Source organism: Cygnus atratus, chromosome 9 (genome assembly GCF_013377495.2).
Source record: "Cygnus atratus isolate AKBS03 ecotype Queensland, Australia chromosome 9, CAtr_DNAZoo_HiC_assembly, whole genome shotgun sequence".
NCBI lineage: Eukaryota > Metazoa > Chordata > Aves > Anseriformes > Anatidae > Cygnus > Cygnus atratus.
The window spans coordinates 17018666-17037394 of NC_066370.1; the positions used below are offsets into that span (position 1 = coordinate 17018666).

Consider the following 18729-nt stretch of genomic DNA (forward strand, 5'->3'; position numbering starts at 1 on the left):
CTTATTTAAATAAGGGCATTCACATTTCATTATGATGGACTGAAAGGCCATAAAACCATTTTACTTACAGGACGAAGGTTATATTCTGGTATGAATATACCTTCTCCTCTTTGATTACTAAATAAGGTTGATAATCCCTTGATAATCCCTTCCTGGTTTGCAAGCAGCACTGCAACTAAGAAATACGGTGCCTTTTTGCTTTCGTCTTGAACTGCTGCTCATCAGGCATCACAGGCAACCTTAATGCAAGACTTACAATGCAAAGGGATATACAATCAACAGCTTTGTTAAAAAATGCTCAGATGTGTATTACAAACAGTCATCGTGCATGTCTGGTGGGTATTTGACAATGGTTCATTGCTACATCTGGAAGAATTTCAAAATACACATCTTGTCTGAAATCACCCACAGCTTTTTATCTAATAACTTCTCAGTTCTGATCAGGTTTCCACTTCTGTAAATACAGCTGTGACTTTGCATACTTTGGCCCTGTAGTTCAGTCCATGATAGTTTTATTGCATAACAGCTGGGCATTTCATACACCCACACTTTCAGATGGAGGGTATTATTTTCCTCTTCACGTGTTTCTGTCTAGGTATGACAGCTGATTTTTTTTTTTTTTTTTTTAAACTGAAGGATTCATGGACACATTCAGCACTGCCAGCTTCTTCCTAAAATCCCAAACAGAGAGAAACTGGAAAACTGAATTACTTCTTCATGATACATTTCCATAGTCAGTCTTTAGTTCAATCAAGAAGTGAGATAAGCAGCCAGTATCATGACAGTTTTTCTTCTCAGGTTTTCCAAAAACATTTTAAAAGCACAACATTATTCTTTCCGAAAAAATAAATTCTGACAATACTAATTTCCACATTAAGGACATTACTAACCTCCGCTGTCACTTAAATTCCAGTGGATTGCCCTCATCCAGAGTATGGGAAAGAATACTCCTTTTGCATTTGCCACTTGCCACACTTTGTTATTGTAGATTCAGCAACTATACATAAAGTATTATCTTTTTACTAAATAATTAGGCAAACTAAATTAAAATGCTAGACAGCTGTGTGTGTTTTCCTGCTTCGGTCTCCCCAAGCAAGAAGGTGACCAATATACTTGAAGTACTACTACTTGCAGTAGCAAGTTAAGAGTGAATTCAGATGAAACATCACACAGGAAAATTGATTCTCAGGTCTACAGTACTCAGCACAAAGCTTCTCTTAGCCAGTTATAACAGTTTATCATAAAGGTAATAATTTCACAAGAACTTCATTATGTGGGTAATGTCATAAACTGCAGTAATCCTCATCTGGCTGAGTTTTTCAAGGATAGCACTTAAAGTCAGCTCCAGGAGAAAGCATCTATGTACCCATGGCAGTTTCATGAGAAACGTGACCAGGAACATGACAGTCTGACTGACTGACAGTATTTCAGGTCTGTCTTACAAGAGAGGTCTGTCTAAGAAATTAACAGCTGTGAATGTACCATCTGAAGCTACCTTATTCTGCTCCAAAGAGTTCTTCTGAAACTTCTGAAAAAGTTCTTGTGACATCCAAAAATCAATAGATAACTCATCACCTTCTCTTTCAATCTTTTTCCCTTCCAGATCACTAGGAATTTACTCTCTGCATATTCAACAAGTTTTTGTCTTCCAACATGCTATGACAATAAGAATCATGGCTTCAATTAAAGAACAAATATTTTTACTTCAGATAATTCAAGAGAGAAATTTGTTGTTTCAATGTCATGTTTTCTTTCACTCCCAGAGCTCTTTTCATTATATGTTCTCTGCTTTTTTTTTTTTTTTTATTGTTAAGTTACAACCTCTGTAGCAAAACCTGGTTTTAAACAAATGCCTGCAGAGTCATACACCCGCTGATGCCTGACCCATATGAGAAGCCAGAAGATACTCTTCTTGTTAAAGGAACAACTGATGGTGGCCATTCACACACAAAGCTGAGCTGGTCAACTGTCCCCACAAACACTGAATTTACATATGTAATACAGTAGTTCCCTCAGCAGCTAAGTACACAGCTCAGATTCTCTGAGCTTAAACACTGCAAATTTCCTTGCACTCTCTATCTCCCTGCTACTAAAGCCTGGGGGTAATAAATTCTCTCCCCCTATGAAAGATAGGGGATGAATCTCTGCCTAACTGTAAGGGAGGAACAAAAGCACCTACTTTGAAACGCAAACCTCAACACACATTACTCAAAATAAAAAAAAAAATCATAAGGCACTTTTATCAGTACTCTACAGTGTTGGCTCTCTTTAAGGATGCTGTCTCCAAGTTCAACTCGGAAATCCTTCTAATTTATTATAACAGAAATTTCATCATCCCTTTATTCATTATGCTTTCAGAGAAACCAAGGAGAAATACAACTGTTTTTTAAATTTCTACTTTTTCTAACTGGGATTGAATTAGTAACTAAATGAAAACATTGCACCTGTAAGAAAAACCTTGGGAATCCAAAAATATTTAGCATTCCAGGAAATTTTAACCCTACCTGCACAGCCAGTTACTTCTACTAGGTCACCACACTTACCGTCTTTAAAACTTTGGCCCATGGTCTTCTAGATGTCCACCTTCAAGGCTGTTACCAAGACAGCAGACATGATCACCATAGCAGTCTGCAACGATAGATAGATAAACTACCTAGATGATCTACGAGTGATTGGTTTGCATTAGTTGTGCTAATGGAATGAGGCGCAGCTTTGTCCTGCCTGTGGTCTGTATCTGCAAGGAAGCCACAGATTCATACCCCAGTGCAGCATCTCCCATGTAGTTCTTACCAGTACAGGAACTACTGGCACAACCAAGCTACCATCCTGTAAACTTCATCAGTAAATACCATCACCCACCTGATTGAGGTTTGTCAGATTGCAATAGCAAATCACAAACACATTTCAACTGGGCATGGAACACTCTAAGGTCTCAGCTGCATGCATACACAGTCCCCTGACCAAAAGCTGGAAAACTGCAGAAAATAGGCTGGATACTGCCACCACTGGCTCAGAGTCATGACCACTAGCTCAGGAAGTCCCTGAAGGGTAGGAAATTATCAGAGAAATAATTAGAGGCACATGCCTGCCATATTTTCTTCTTACTTTCAGGCATCAGTGATCGACTATGACTAGTGATAAGACAGTGGGCTGGATGGACCTTCAGGCTCACCTTTTATGATTGATTCTGCTTTTATCTTTTTTTTTTTTTTTTTTTTAAACAGCAAAATGATGGCCACAACTTTAATGAATTCCAACAAATATGTTGAGACGATTAATTTTGATCTTTCGCTCTGGACACAGATTTTTCTCCTGAGACCTTATTGATAGTGACTGGACTAAAGAACATAACAAGTCTTAACTCATCCAGGAACATCTGCTTGCATTTTTCAGTGAGTTTGACATATTCACTCATGTTTAAGTTTGTGATCTGCTATAAAACATAGATCCTTATGTGCACTTTTTCTTACCCTCTCTACCATATATAATGAGAAATAATCCACAGTATACAGTTACATTATCTCAAACCTTACAGGTGAATTTTTCAGGTTATTTGTCCAGTTCATAGTGCTTGTTTTTATGTCATATAAGCACGCACTTCCATCTATCAAAAAGTTATTTATGAAAGTATTCAGTTTTACGAGATCCTTGATTGGAAAACCTAACCTGATAGCCATATTACCAGGGGCCTTTAAGCTTCAATTTTGCTGAGAAAATTAGGTGCAAGAAAGTACATAAACTAAAGCTCTGCAAAGTAAACAACAACAGATATAGATTGTAATTGTTGAGATTGTAATTGCTAGCAGCTGAAGGGTTGATGAGAAAAAGTATTGACATAAAAAGAGTAAAACCTAAAAAACAGAGAATTGAAAGATAGCAAGTAAGCAACACTGAAAATCAGCTAGATCCAAGGAGTGTCAGGGGCTGACGTTTCCCCATCTGGTGGCTGACTGGTGAGCAGAGTCTCATGCAGTGTGTCAAGAGCAGCAGTAAGCATTAGTGCTTAGCCAAGTAGCATGGTAACCAAAGCTAGCTAGTATATTGGGCAATAGATAATTGCTTTATACTTTCTACACTGTGTATATTCTTCTGGCAGCCTCTGTATGGTAAAAGATATCTGCACAAAGGTGATCCAGTAAGTGTAGGCTGCAACGCGAGTGGTCATAAAAGGAAAAAAAAAATCACTAAGATTTTGCATTTGCTTGATTTTCATGATGTTTGAAATAGTATATTTGCAAGATAGTTGTTCCAAACAATTGTAAATTTTCATTATTTTTTGTCCCACATCAGGGCTTTTCATTTAGTAAGTTTCTACTCTACAGCTTTTTCAGAACTTCTGCAGCTTACCACATATCACACCCAGTAACAGACAAAAGAAAGGTGGTAGAAAAACAACATGAAACACAAAGCATGTCCAGAAAACAAACAAACAAAACACACAGCATTCATCTTTTCCTTTCAGTCACTCCTTGATGAGCTCCCCTGTATCAAAAAGAATCCATACAATTAATAGCTTCTCTGAATTCTGTCCTGCCACAATAGACCTGTGTCAGTTGACTGTTGAAAATGGATTATACCTTTCCCAATCCTGAGCAAGCAGAAACTTCAATATTTTCAGCCTGCATTACTTACTGCATGAGAATGGCATAAGCATTATTACTTTCTACTCTCAGAAGTTAAACAGCTGAACATTTCTCAGCTATCATTGTAGAACTCAAAGTTACTATTTCCTTTTCAGGAAGAAACAGAACTTTAATACCCATTTCAGCTTGTCTTATCTGAAATTTTTTGTTCTGTCCATGACTTTTGGCATTCCAAGTGCAACATCTAGGCTACTAGATACTGCTCTGAAAAACTGTCAAACAATGTTGAGGCTACAAATATTCAAACATTAGGAAATTCCAAAAATAAGACTATCTGCAGAACAATAATTACTTCTTCCTGACGCTTTAGTGAGAACAGGGTAACTGACCTGATGCACAATCACTTTTCCTTATTCCAATATCTCCATTATACGTGAGCAGCACCTCTCCATGCAAGAAGCCCTGCTCATTCTTATCTGGCAAATACTATTGCAAAGCTCAACATCTCTGTCATCTTTACAGGTAAGACTGATCAAAAATCTGCTTTTGTAATGAAGGTTTCAGGTCACAGAAGCAGGCAGCGATTGCAACAACTGCACAGGGCAGGGAAAGCACAGTAACAAGAGAAACAGCCATAACTGCCATCTATATCTTACCTTTCATTAGTTTAAGCTTTAAGCTCTTTTTAAAAAGGAACATCAAGTTTGATTAGGCCTAGAGAGATGAAGCAAGTTCCTCAGTCATAGACAAGCTACGAACAGATCTAGGAACAGCGTTTGAATCTCCCAAGTCCCATTCCAGTATGTTGCCTACACAACCTTAAAGCTCATCAGTTTTCAGGTCCCAGTAAGATAGATTTTTGCCTCCTGCTGTAGTCTGTTTGTTTATAACGTTGTAAGCAAAGTTCTCTCATCCTGAGCAGAACAGAAAAAAAGAACAGCAATTTTCTTGGCTTGCTTTTTCCAGTCCTCTTTTCACACTAGGTCTGTGCTCTAAGCAACTCTCCCTTGGTGCTTGCTTGAACATACCATGTCTGTAATTCTTTTCCCACAGAGAAATTCTGAATCCACTGACCAATTAACAGCTCCTGTTATGAAGCTCTTGAAAGACAGAGAGCTGCAGGAGAGAAGGAAAGCTGAGCTGCGAAATCCAAATTATCTCCACTGAAAAAAACCTGCAAGGGAGCTTAGCAATTGTCTGTTCTGTTTAGCTTGACACTAGGCCAGGCAGCAAGTATATGCTACCATGCCAAGCAACACATGCACAGCATAGAACCACACAGTGTTTTCTAATACACGTACTGAATCTGTCTTTGCAACCTGCAACAAAAAACCCAAACCCTGGTATTTACAGCACAGCAGGCAATACACACCCTGGGCACAGCCCTTTCCAGCTCCAGCACACCACACTCGACGTTTATTCGCCTCTCACCTTTCTGATGATTCTGATGATGCTGTTTCTTTCCCTGTCCCCTGCAGGCATTGCATTTGCTTCCCACTCCTATGGTTTGAAGCCTTCATTACAAAAGCAGATTTCCTCACCTATTCAAAATAAACAGACTGAACATCTGTCATCTTTACTGGTGAGCTCTTGCAACAGTACTTGTCAGACAAGAGGGAGCAAGATTTATGTGAACAGGTGCTGCTCACAAATGCTGAAAATATTAAAATAGGGAACATTGAATCCCTTTAAAACAGTTTGCTTGATTTTTTCCTTCCTTGTAAACTGTTGCCTAAGCTTTTCCAGAAAACTTTGCCTCACCACACTTCATTTGATACCCACAACTCTCACCGAGCACTAGGAAAACACACTGCCCACATTGTCCAAAAGGCCAGACCCAGCCTAAGTCTCTTGTTAGGCCCAGCCTTACTCAGGGGGACCCAGATTTACCCTGCAGAAAGGTCTCAGAGAGCAATCAGGCAGAAGGATGGGGTCACAGCAAAAGTAGCAAGACTGCTCACATGGGGTACACCGCAACACTGCAATGCAAAGTGCGCAAAGAGAGTGGACCGTAAAACCATGGAGTCATCTATGTTGGAAAATACCTCTAAGATCATCAAGTTGAGCATGCTGGTAATGGAGGAGCCCTGTACATCAGAGAAGGCTTTATGTCAAATTAGCTCATCATGGTAATGAGAGCACAGGTTTACGAGTCAATAACTTAATCCAAACAGGGTACGATGCCAGACCTACAGAGGAGAGATCTACTATCAGAGCCAGCACCGACCTCCCGCAGGCCTGAAGCAAGCTGGCAACACGTACTACAACCCCGACCAGAAGGGCAGCAAGGGCAAAAAAAATGTCATAGTAAGTGGAGACTTCAACACTATGGCAGACACCACACCATGACACAACATGGAGATTCAGCCTTTAGAAACTGTCAATGACTGCTTCAAGAGGCAACCAGATGAGGACTTCCAAGCCACAGTCATTCAACATGGTTGGTGTCAAGCAGTTGCAATACAGATGTACCTTAAAGCATTTTTGTAACCACACATTATGTTTCTGATTGCTCTACAGTACTGCCACCTATGGGTTCCACAAAACATTCAGCTAGAAAGCAACGGGGTTACTGAGCATAAATTGATAATCAATGACATGCTCACCAAACCCAACCATTCAACAGATTTAAAAGAAAGAAGAAAAAAGAAAAAGAAAAAAAGAGTGGACTGGAGGGACAAGTAGAATATTTTGTGTTTTTAAATCTATCAATGTAGAAGCACGCTGGCATTTAATTGCCATTATTAATAGGTAATTTTAAGGCTCAACTCGGCTTAGGTCTGGTAATTTTGAAGTGTGTTAAGTCATACCTTTGTAGATGGCATGCATCTGTCAACAGCTCTCAGTGGCGTTTCACTGTTGCAGATTCTGCAAATGGTAAGTGCACAAACAATGAGAAATAGAATAGAGCTTCCTTCCTTTTAACCATACATGTCCAGCTGGATGAAAATGGGATAAAAGCATACAATGAAGTAAAGTTCTGACACACACAAACGGCAAGTCGAGTTACTTAGCCAATTTCATCAGGTAACTCATTTTAAACCCTCAAATAGCATCATAACCTGAATAATTGTGTGGATATAAGAGTGCTCAGTAGCACAACTCAGTAGTACTGCAATTTATGCAAAAGTAAGAGGTGGTTGGTAAAGCCATAAGAAGCATTTAATTTTAAATTGCTCCTCATAGCTTTTTGTTTAACTCTTCAAATATACACAAAACCATGCTGCTGAAAATGATGCTCTTTAACCTCTGCCATTTCTACTTCTCTGTCCAAAGAACTGAACAAACACCAAAAAAGGCGTGCAGGCACACTCTTTCTGATAGTTTTTCCACCTCCAGTTTCTGTAAGGCCTCTGCATGTGCAGCCTACTGAAGCAGAAGAGCTGCATGTTAATGCACAGGAAGAACAAGTGGTAGCTGCTCAGAAAAGTAAAGTAAGCAAATATAGCAGTGTTGTTGCTTGTCTGCAGCCCCCTGAAACTGCCCTACATGTTTGAATTGGAAGTCCACTGAAGAAAAAAAAAAAAATCTTTGTCCACATATTTTTAAAGACTGAATGATGCAAGATTACAATTGATACATTTGCTTTTATCAACCCACCAGAAATCCACCTCGTTAGAAAACTAACTGAAATGAATAACCATACACCTGTACCATGCAGACAGTTGATTGAAGCTTAAGGGAATTCAGAGGAGTTCTTAAGAAGCCCATGAAAGGCATTAAATCTTTGTATTTCATGATCGCAACATACTTCAAGTCTAATCAGTAACTTGGATTTTGATGGAAAGTTTTGGGCTGGAAACTGCAGATTGCAAAATTCATCAAGACATAGAAATTACAATAAAATTTTAAAGCAAGCAATTTCTACAGATTATTTTAATCTCCTATACTTACTTGAAGGTATATAATATTAGCTGGGTTCTTATTCAAGTCTTGAAAAATCCAATGTAGTGTATCAGCTAATAAAAAAAAATAAAAAAAGAACTATACAAAGTATGAACAGGCCCATGAGGCATCAAATAATCAAGAGATAAAGAAAGCTCACAGTGTAAGGGATGTAAACTGCCATAGCTAAGGCTTATGTTCAGCTATAAACAATGGTATTTAGTACGTTACTTCAGAGTTTGGTCCTAAAAATGATTCAGCCTGGGAAGTCCCACGTATGTTTGGGAGTCATACATCTTTTTTTCCAAAGAAGATGGTTCCTGACAATACAGTGAGGCACCCTAAGTTATCTCCAGGTTTGCTACTGCAGCTTGCTTTGGCACTTCTTGCTTTGGCACTTTGGCACTTCTTTGGCAAGATCTGCAGCTTTTACAATGACTAGGAGCTGAAAAAGCAAAGAGAAGAAGCAGATTTAAGAGAAAATAGATTTTGCCATCCCAACAGGAATAGACAAGATGGAGGATGAGGTCTGAAATACTGTTCTAAATGAGTCAAAGAAAAAATCACCAGAAAGGAGACCTCACTCCACCATCTTGTCCAAAAATACCAAAATTAGGCCATTTGTTTGCTTTGCAGTTGTGGAGATACCAAAAACTCTCAAAGCAATCTTCTGTCCATGGATTACATCAAAGAAAGTCAGTGAATAATAAATGTAAGACTCTCTTCAAGTTAAAATTTGCTACACACAAACCTCTTCTGGAAAGCTTACAGGATCAACAAATTAATAACGGTTAAGCCTCTTTCTTCAGTTTATTTTTCTTTTTCACAAATATAACAGGACCTTTGCATTTTTCACATCCAAAATTTCCATCAGGAAATTTGCATCCTTGGCATAAAAAGTGTTTAGAAAACACCATAATATCCACTTGACAGCACAATGTTGTCTCCATTATGTTCAGCATAATGTCATAACTTAATCTCGAATATGATAAAAGGGGAAAGTAGATATGTCTTAAGTGTAATATGTGTATTAGGACACTTCATTTAGCCTTATGCTGCCTGAATTCAATCCTTGTTCTCCTCAGAGACTGTATCCTAATGGACAAGTATTATGTACACATTTCTGCTTCTGTAAAAGAAAATACATAATTGTAGTGATTCAGAAAGGTGATAAGTAATGCATCCTTGGTATTTCAGTGTTTAGCTACAGGTGTTACCATGATGCAAGACACCTGATATCCTTGAATAACTGACAATTACTGTCTAGAACCAATATCAACAATAGGAAGGAAACAAAATTCTAAGAAAAAGACAGATCACAATTACAGATCATAAAACAGAGTAGGTGTGGCTTGGCTAACTGCAAGGGATCACATATTTCAAAGTTTTCTAAGGACTTCAGCTTGGGAAAACCGCAGGTCGAGAGAGAGGGAGGGAGAATGAGAGAGAGAGATGGTATATTTTCTCTAGAAACAGATAGACTTCAGTAGAGGCAAACTCATTCATCTACAGAACTTCATATTTTCAGAGTCATACACAAAAACAGCAAGAAGCAAAAAAATTTCATAAGATGTTGGGGATTGTTGAGATTTTTATAGCATTGGTAGCATCTTTCCTGATTTTACAGTTCCTGAAGCTGCAATGGATGCGTAGCCAGCTTCCTCCAGGACCAGTTCCTCTCCCTGTCATTGGAAACTTGTGGCTGCTGAACTTCAAACTTCGCAGAGAAACTCTCGCCAAGGTATTTATTTATATCTGTGGTTGAAAATCCATCTGAGTCTATTTTAACATACACTGTACATTGCATAAGAACAGTCTAAACTTCGGGCTTTTTTATTTTAATCTTCAATCTTAATTATCAACTAATATCAAAGAATCCAAAGACCCTGCATTAATAAAAATATTCCTTAGTAAAATATATCATAATGCTTTATCACATTTTCTTTCTCTCTTTTGGATACAGTAAAATCCATGTATAACATTATCACAAAGACTAAATGCAATACCATGATATTCCATTGTCAGTTTTGTTTTCTATTTTCATATTGATATCTCTAGTCTTGTAAAACATCTCGAGTAGAATTTCCTTTGCCTGACACTGAGATCACTGGAACATGTCCAGGCCATGAGTGGCCATTAGAAGACCAAATATATAATGTAAATTGACCCCTCATTTGTCCACCAAAAGTCAGCAATGCACAGATTATTACTAAAATGGAACAGGAAAAAAATGGTTGCTGTTCTGCTTGCAACATGAGTCCTTTATAAGCCAAATAAAATTACTACTAAGGAATTTGCTTCAAACTGTTTTAAGGAAAAATATGAGTATAATCTGAGGAGGGCCAATAGAGGCAAATATGAATAATCATGGGAAAGCTACAGGAGGAATCCAAAAATATTGCTTTGCTTTCTCCAAAATCTAGAAGCAAGAAAAAATCTGACAATTTAAGTCATTAATGAAAATTAACAGAAAATTTGGGGGATTTTGCAGGTATTCCTTTGTTCTTTGATTCTGAGCTAACAGAGTTTCTTTGTGACATTTTCAGAGGTGCTCTTTTGAGAGATGCCCTTAGTATCCATTCTGTAAAGTATGATTATTGTCTGTTCCCAAAGCACATTACAACAGAAGGCTAATTTTTTCTGATACCCTTGACCTAATTTGATGGCAAATGAGTTTAGCTATAGCAACAGGAAACTCTTAAAATGAATAATTAAGTGAATGTATTCCCTATTTCACATGTACTAATTTACTGTTATTAACTCTTCAGTTAACCAACATCTATGGGAATATCTACACAGTGTGGATGGGACAGACACCTGTTGTTATACTGAACGGGTACAAAGCAGTAAAAGAGGGCATAATTACCCATTCACAGGAGACCTCTGGAAGACCTCTCACCCCATTCTACAGGGACATGATGGGCGAGAAAGGTAGGAGATGTCACCATACTGAAATATGAACAAGACAAAGAAAAAAGATGCTTTCCTATAAAACACAACCTACTGTTATACAAACACATAACTGGGCTTATGTAGCATAAAGGCTCCGTGCAGAGCTAGTATATTAAGGAGAAAAAAAAAAACTCCTCTTATAGAGCATGCTACTGGCTTTTTCCCATAGACTAAAAGAAATACTTGCTGAGAGGAGCTGCCCTTCAATTGTATCAGTTCTAAAACTGAAGAACGTTCCCGGAGAAGACACTGGTAGAGAAAGCTGTTCTGCCTTTACCAAAACCCCTTACCACTCAGTTTCAGATTGCCTCCTGCAGTGAAAGGATTTCCATCCCTAGCAATCAAATAAAGGTTTCTGTGTTCTTCAGGTATTTTTCTGACAAGCAGGCACACCTGGAAGCAACAGAGACGCTTTGGCATGATGGTTATAAGAAGCCTTGGACTTGGTAAGAACAATTTGGAGCATCAAATTCAAACAGAGGCCCGTCACCTTCTGGACATCTTTGCAAACACAAAAGGTAAATTCACTAGAAAAAATAAGACTTAGAGCATTTTCTGAAATATATTGGGTTAGGGGAATAAAAGTTTCACACACCCGTTTTTTTTTTAAAAAAAAAAAAAAAGTAACATAGGTATTATTTTTCCTATTAGTGGGACTTTACCAGCTTCTTAATTGCATTCTTCGCAAAAAATGTTTTGTCTGCACAGCTGGCAATATGCAATTGTTTTTTTAAAGTAAGGGTAGTAAAACATGTTTATTATCAACACAGTCTCGAGGACAGCTGGTAACAATTTTTACATTCAAAAAAACCCTATCAAAACCCCATAGAAAAACCCTGTTTTCTTCCATAAAGAACACAAATTGTGACCTGCTGCAAGTCATTCTAGGGCAGCAAGCCTTTAGGATTTGGCAGAGAAAGAAGCCCAACACAAGGAATGTATCGTTCAGTTGTCCAACAAAACTCCTTTTTAGGGTTTATATGAAATAGAAACCAGTAGAATTTTAGCAAGATGCCAAAATAAAGCAACTAAATATAAATATTCTGATAAGCCAAATCCCTCACCCACACCATATTCCATACTGATGTGAAACCAGAGAAGTTCCCTAAGGTCCCTCACCAGCTCACTTTGCCCTACACATAGCAAAATGGCCCATCTATCTTCTGAGAGCAACATTTTAAAGATCCGTGGATATGTAAGAAATGAGTAAACCATCTAGTCTGAGTCCCTGGTACAGCCCAAATCTTTACCTTCTATGCAATTCTTCCCCATACTGAACACAATAATTGTATTTACTTTTTCCAAGAAGCACTACGAATGTTGGACTGAAGTCAGAGATGCATAATCCACCACCTTCTTTAGTATAATTCAAAGGTTGTCCTCACCATTTAAATGTGTACTTGATTATTTTTTTTCCAGGTTTAGCTTCTGTTTACTTTAACCCTTTTTAATAGGAGCTGTGTTCCATCCTGTAAAATTAGCATTATGCAACTTTTGCCTTTCCAATCTGTGGGAATAAAAAAGAAGTCATATATATATACATATATATAACTGCATGTTATGCTGCACTTGAAAACAAAACAGACAAGTCATTTTAACATGACTAAGAAATTCAGACTTCACTTTTTTTTCCTGTTTTTTGTTGCTTTATTTTTTTTCCAAACTTACTTATCTGCCTCCAGATTTGAAGGCATATGTTCTAATCCAGTGCTTGTGCTTTCAGACAACCTGGATCACAAGTCAGAGGTAGGAGAGAGGAGACCTAACGTTTGTCTTCTCAAAGCCAATAATTACTGTTTTTATAAAAATTTAAAGCAGATTGAAAATTAAGACTCCCTACAAATACAATCCATCCAGTTAATTTGTATTAACCTAGAGTTCAATTGTATGAAATTTATCTATCTGATGATCTACAACTTGAACTGTTATTACTTTTACTATTTAAAAAAAAGCTGCCTTCTTCCTGTATTATTTCTCACTACAGTCTGTTCAGAAATATTCACAAGTACCTCCTATATTCACAGGCGAGCCTTTTGACCCCCGCACGTTCATTGTCCATGCTATTGCAAATATAATTTGTGCTGTTGTTTTTGGACATCGTTTCTCCAGTGAGGATGAATCTTTCAGCAAGCTTATCAAAGCTATTTATTTTGTGATCTACTTTCAAGCTACTATCTGGGGCAGGGTAAGAATCTAATTTTCTTGCTCCTGTGCCTTAAAGTGCATTTGTACTTCACAATTAAAAAATAAATCAAGTCGGTGATGATTACTTTCAAACATTTCCATTCCATTATTTCCCATGTTCCGACTTGTGTATTGCCTCTCCTAACTGAAATTAGTGTTGCAGTGACTTTACACAGTAATCAGTAAATTGGAATTGGGTTCTCTGTTTAAAAGAGCTCACGTTTCTTCCTTTTTGTTTAAAATCACAGATGTATGATGCTTTCCCATGGCTTATGCACTATTTCCCAGGACCGCATCAGGAAGTGTTTGCATTCAACGACTTCATGCACAGTTTAGTTATGAATGAGGTCCAGACTCACGAGAGAGAGAAAGCAGGCAATCCACAGGATCTCATTGACTTCTACCTAGCTCAAATAGAAAAAGCAAGTATCTGTTTACCCCACAAGCCTCCCCTTGGCCTCGGTGCCTACTATAAATACTTGCTCTTAAGTAACTACTGTAGAATTCTTATATGCATGCTTCCACTTGCAAACCCAAGAGTTTTGCTTTCTGATGGACTGTTCACCTTTTTCATCCATTAAAACCAACTGCTACGTGACCAAAGGTAAGTCTGAAAATCTCCACTTCATAGTCTTCTTGTGAATATATTCTACAGACCAAAGATGACCCCACCTCTACGTTTAATAAAGACAACATGGTTCAGACTGTGGTTGATCTTTTGCTCGGAGGGACAGAAACAACAAGTACCACCCTTCTCTGGGCACTGCTCTATATGGTGAAATACCCAGAAATACAAGGTGAGTAAAAGCCTTATCAGAGAACTGCACTCAACATTACATCATAAGGAACGTCATTGCAGTGTAAGTATGAGCTCAATCCCTTGCAACACAGCAAATAAATGTTAGCAATGAATTCAAATGGTAGTATGTCAACAACTGAGGTCTAGAAATGAAACAAATGAAACAGAAGTGTGTTTTCCCCACCAGATCACTAAGCAAGACTAACAGAAATTAATAAAAATCACTCCCACCCCCTTCTAATGAGATAAAACACAGAATACTAGCTAAAGACATGATTTTGTATGCAACCAAGATTTTTCCTAACCTTCAATGGGGTTAAAACTTTTCAAACCTACCTGATCTGAAAAGTATTCATAAACATACTAGAAATAGAACCCATCACTTTTTTTTTTTTTTTTTTTAATACAGAACGAGATTACCCTCATAAGCAAGTGGGATGTGTCTTAAATCAGAGACCATCCTGTGTTTTGGGAATATGCGTTTCTTTGATCAACTGAAACCAACAAAGCAGTTGAGCTATGTGCCAAGGCATTTCAGAACAACACAATTTCTTTTTCCCCACTCCTGGACCACATTTATACAAAACTGAAAACAAAGGGGAAAAAATAAATATTCCCATTTCTTTGCAGAAAGGGTTCAAAGAGAGATAGAGGCTGCTCTGGAACCGTCCCATCTCATCAGTTATGAAGACCGTAAAAAACTGCCATATACAAATGCTGTGATTCATGAGACTTTGCGGTACAGCAACATTACCTCTGTTGGGGTCCCTCGACAATGTGTGAGGAATACAACTTTGATGGGCTTTCACATTAAAAAGGTATAGAATACATTTTTTTTTTTTAAAGTTTTTGATTATGGGTGTTTAGTATTTCTATCAGCTTAGCTCCAACAATTCCTAACTTGGCACAGAGAGCATATTGTAGCACGTCACAGGCATGAAACGAACATGAGTGCTCAGGGCTAAGTTTTCATTAGCAGATACAAAAGAAACGGCTTGGGAAGAAGGCTAACAGCACAGGTAGGAAAAACACATCAGGAAAATTCAAATCCTTCTTCCTGCTAGCCAAATACAGATGATGTCTGGGCATCAAAGCAGAGCAAGTGTTTTAAGGAATGATTTTTAAATGGTGTTTAACGAATTGCATGCTAGCTAACTTTCACAACTAAGGGGGCAGCTTGGAGCCATACTTACCCCTGCCAATTAAAAAAAAAACAACTCATCCCAAAAAAACACATACTTGGGATGATAATGGCTCATTACAGCGACAGATCTAACAGTCACACTGACATGTTAGGAATGTCCCAAACACATTGAGCATGAATTTGATGTGATGGAATTGAAAGATCCAGTAAAGAGTACAAAAGAAGAAAGCTACTGTGATTATTCTGGCAGGCATCTAAAATAATCCAAGCTGCAATCTAGCTCAGACAGGAAGACACTTCAGTAGCCCTAGGATGAGATAACATGTAGACAGAGCCAAACACATAATACTTTACAACAAAGAGAAGATACAAGGGTTTGTTATGCCTGGATGTACGCAGGAGAAGACCAAGCTGAATCCAGACAACGCACCGCAGACACAGGATGGCGCTATTATCTACTAAACAAAAAGAAAGAGCCAGAAAAGAATCAGTCACGTAGAAAATATAATCTCTGCTTCTTCTTGCAGGGCACACTTGTGTTGCCAAATCTGCACTCTGTTGTGTATGACGCTGAGCACTGGGAAACCCCTTGGAAATTCAACCCAAATCATTTCCTTGATTTGGATGGCAACTTTGTGAACAAAGAGGCCTTCTTACCTTTCTCAGCAGGTAATGCCCTGATGCTTCAGCATTCCTGTTCATCGTCTTGCAGCACAGCTAAAAACCACTATTTCTAAATTCTAAAATTTTAAAAACATATTTGGTATGAATATGTAAAGTCAGGTGTTTTACTGTAAAAGCCAGAAATATTGTATTGAATTTTGTATTTTTATGCATTAAAACAGAGGATAAGTATGGCTAGGAGGAATAAAGCTATCTTCTTGGTATATGTATGGTCCCTACTATCAGGGTATCTCACCTTCTTAGTCCATAACATATTTAACCTCCTCAACATCCTCAAGGTTGTTATGAAACCTCATTCTGAGGTTTTATTCTCACCTTACAAATGGGAACCCAAAGACAAAAGTAATATGATTTGACAAAGCGCGCAGAGAAAAATCTGTGATAAATCAGAAAACCAAATCTCGGTCTCCCAAATCCTGCAATAATAATCTAGTTGCAGGTTCTCTTGCATTTCCAGAAAATCAGCAAAACCAAGGATTTAACAGAACATTATATAGTCAATCAAAAAACTTGCCACCAGTTTACATGAATGAAGATAACTAATTTATGTTACCGTTTCAACCTAGGCATAGGAAATTCTTTTTTTTAACTTGCTTTGGTGGTTTTCAATTTATATAATCTGAGTATTTCTATATAACATATATTCTAAAGAGTGTAAATATTGAGATATTATATATATAAAATGTACTTTGGATAAAAATCTGAAATATACTATAAAAACAGTACATTGAAATGAATCACTGAGCCTATACATCATTCTGCCTATGTTTCACTCCCATCTCTTAAATATCTGCTCCTGGACAGTATTAGAGAGAAGGTACTAGGCTCTAAGGACCCAATATAGCCCTTTTAATTTCTTTTGGAGAAAGACCATTTACATCCTTCTACTTATCTTCAGAGTTGCATGCTACAGTGTTCCAGTTCTCCCTACTTAACATCTAAAGGCCCTGAAGTAATGAAGCTTTACAAAACCTGGCTCCTTATCCAAGAAGTTCTTTGTGGTTGTCACAGAACACAACACACAGAACACGAAGCAAAAGTAAAAAGGCAGAATCTCATTCATGTTCCAGGAAAAAAAAATACTTTACATAATTAGAAAAACAGTTTCTCAGGTAAACAAATGTCCCCATCACCTTAAAGGCACGTTCTGTCCTTACAGGAGGGCAAACAGAAACAGGAAACGTCTTCAGAAAATAATTAGCTTACATGATTTATGGAACTCAGTGGAATACTGTTTTATGTTCTTTTTCACAACTTCACTTTACACAGCTAACTTCCTTTCCCTTTTTCCTGCAGGGCACCGTGTATGTTTGGGGGAACAGATGGCACGAGTTGAACTCTTCATCTTCTTTACCAACCTGCTTCGGGCGTTCACATTCCAGCTCCCTGAGGGAGTAAAGGAAATCAACATGGAGTATATTTTGGGTGCAATACTGCAGCCACATCCATATCAACTGCGGGCTATTCCACGTTAGTCTGCAACCTCCTGCAAAGCTGAGGGATTTGGACCAGTCAGTAACTGTAGTTACTTTAAGAACAAGTATCTCATTTATATTCAAATTTTGGTAACTCAGTATAGCAAATTAATATAGAAGTATTTTTATTTAGGAGGTCTGATTTCATGCAGTTGAACCTTTTGAAATTAAAATAAGTTTACTTACGTAAGCTCATATAATCAAGTCTTAGGTATATATAAATACTCGATTACGTTACCAAAAAAACGTATTTACACACTCCCAGTAGCAGTGGAATCAGACGTAGCATTTTAGAGAAGCAACTTGTACCAAGCTTTCCCTGCATGTGCGCTCAGTCACATATCACACTTTAAATGGCACAACTGTTCTGATGCAGCAAGGATGCCTGAAAAAACAGTTTTGTTTCAGTATTCTGTTATTCCTCGTCATTCACAGAAGGCCTTCTCTTACATCCTTCTGCGGAAGGTACCAGGTTATACAGACTAAGTTTTGGCTCTCCTTTTCCTTTCACACTCTCTGGAAGCACTGTATCTTGTAGTATATAAGCTTCACAAATGCATAAATTTATGCGGAATAGGATCTCTTATAACCATATTCAATTTAGAAATACTTGCACCTTTTTTACATTACTACTTCAGTACCTGTTCACTATTTCATCACGTCACGGATCTAGGTGTCCTCATGAACTTCCCTCCTTCCACTCAGAAACACCATTATATCATCCAATAATTTGCTATTTGAAGGGAAAGTAACAGCCTTTCAAGAAATGAAGAAAATAATGAAGATGGCAATATTTGTTAAAGCAAGCACAGTAGATATTCATTACCCACAGGGGCTTTCCTTTCATTGTTCCATACTTCTACAACAGGTGTGGAAAGTTTTGACGACTTAAAATGCAGCCACGAGCATCCTAGGTGCTTTCAGTTTTCAAGGTTCAGTAGGGATAAGCATAAATTACGCTAGAATGTAGTTGAAAGCAAAAGCAAAAAGTTACTTATTTCTCAGACATAAAACTAAAGGAAA

General features: G+C 37.8%; 1 protein-coding gene and 1 long non-coding RNA gene across 2 annotated transcripts; one reads left to right on the forward strand and one right to left on the reverse strand.

Moving 5' to 3' along the window:
• Positions 1–2440: 2440 nt before the first annotated feature.
• Positions 2441–8544, reverse strand: LOC118247126 (uncharacterized). The gene is made up of 3 exons (XR_004778297.1): positions 8478–8544; positions 7394–7451; positions 2441–2628 (listed from the first exon to the last, which is right to left on the reverse strand). It is a non-coding gene; the product is annotated as an uncharacterized LOC118247126 (long non-coding RNA).
• Positions 8545–10038: 1494 nt separating this feature from the next.
• On the forward strand, positions 10039–17706 carry LOC118247127 (cytochrome P450 2J2-like). The gene is made up of 9 exons (XM_035544872.1): positions 10039–10209; positions 11237–11399; positions 11789–11938; positions 13445–13605; positions 13853–14026; positions 14260–14401; positions 15034–15221; positions 16075–16216; positions 17528–17706. Exons 1-9 carry the CDS (start codon positions 10039–10041, stop codon positions 17704–17706), a joined length of 1470 nt encoding a protein of 489 aa, XP_035400765.1.
• Positions 17707–18729: the final 1023 nt, after the last annotated feature.

Excerpts from the sequence above, each read along its gene's own strand:
- LOC118247127 (XM_035544872.1), top strand. The coding sequence starts at position 10,039 with ATGTTGGGGATTGTTGAGATTTTTATAGCATTGGTAGCATCTTTCCTG. Across the intron at positions 14,027-14,259 it reads ACCTAGCTCAAATAGAAAAA|ACCAAAGATGACCCCACCTC; the intron begins GCAAGTATCTGT and ends TATATTCTACAG. Across the intron at positions 15,222-16,074 it reads TGGGCTTTCACATTAAAAAG|GGCACACTTGTGTTGCCAAA; the intron begins GTATAGAATACA and ends TTCTTCTTGCAG.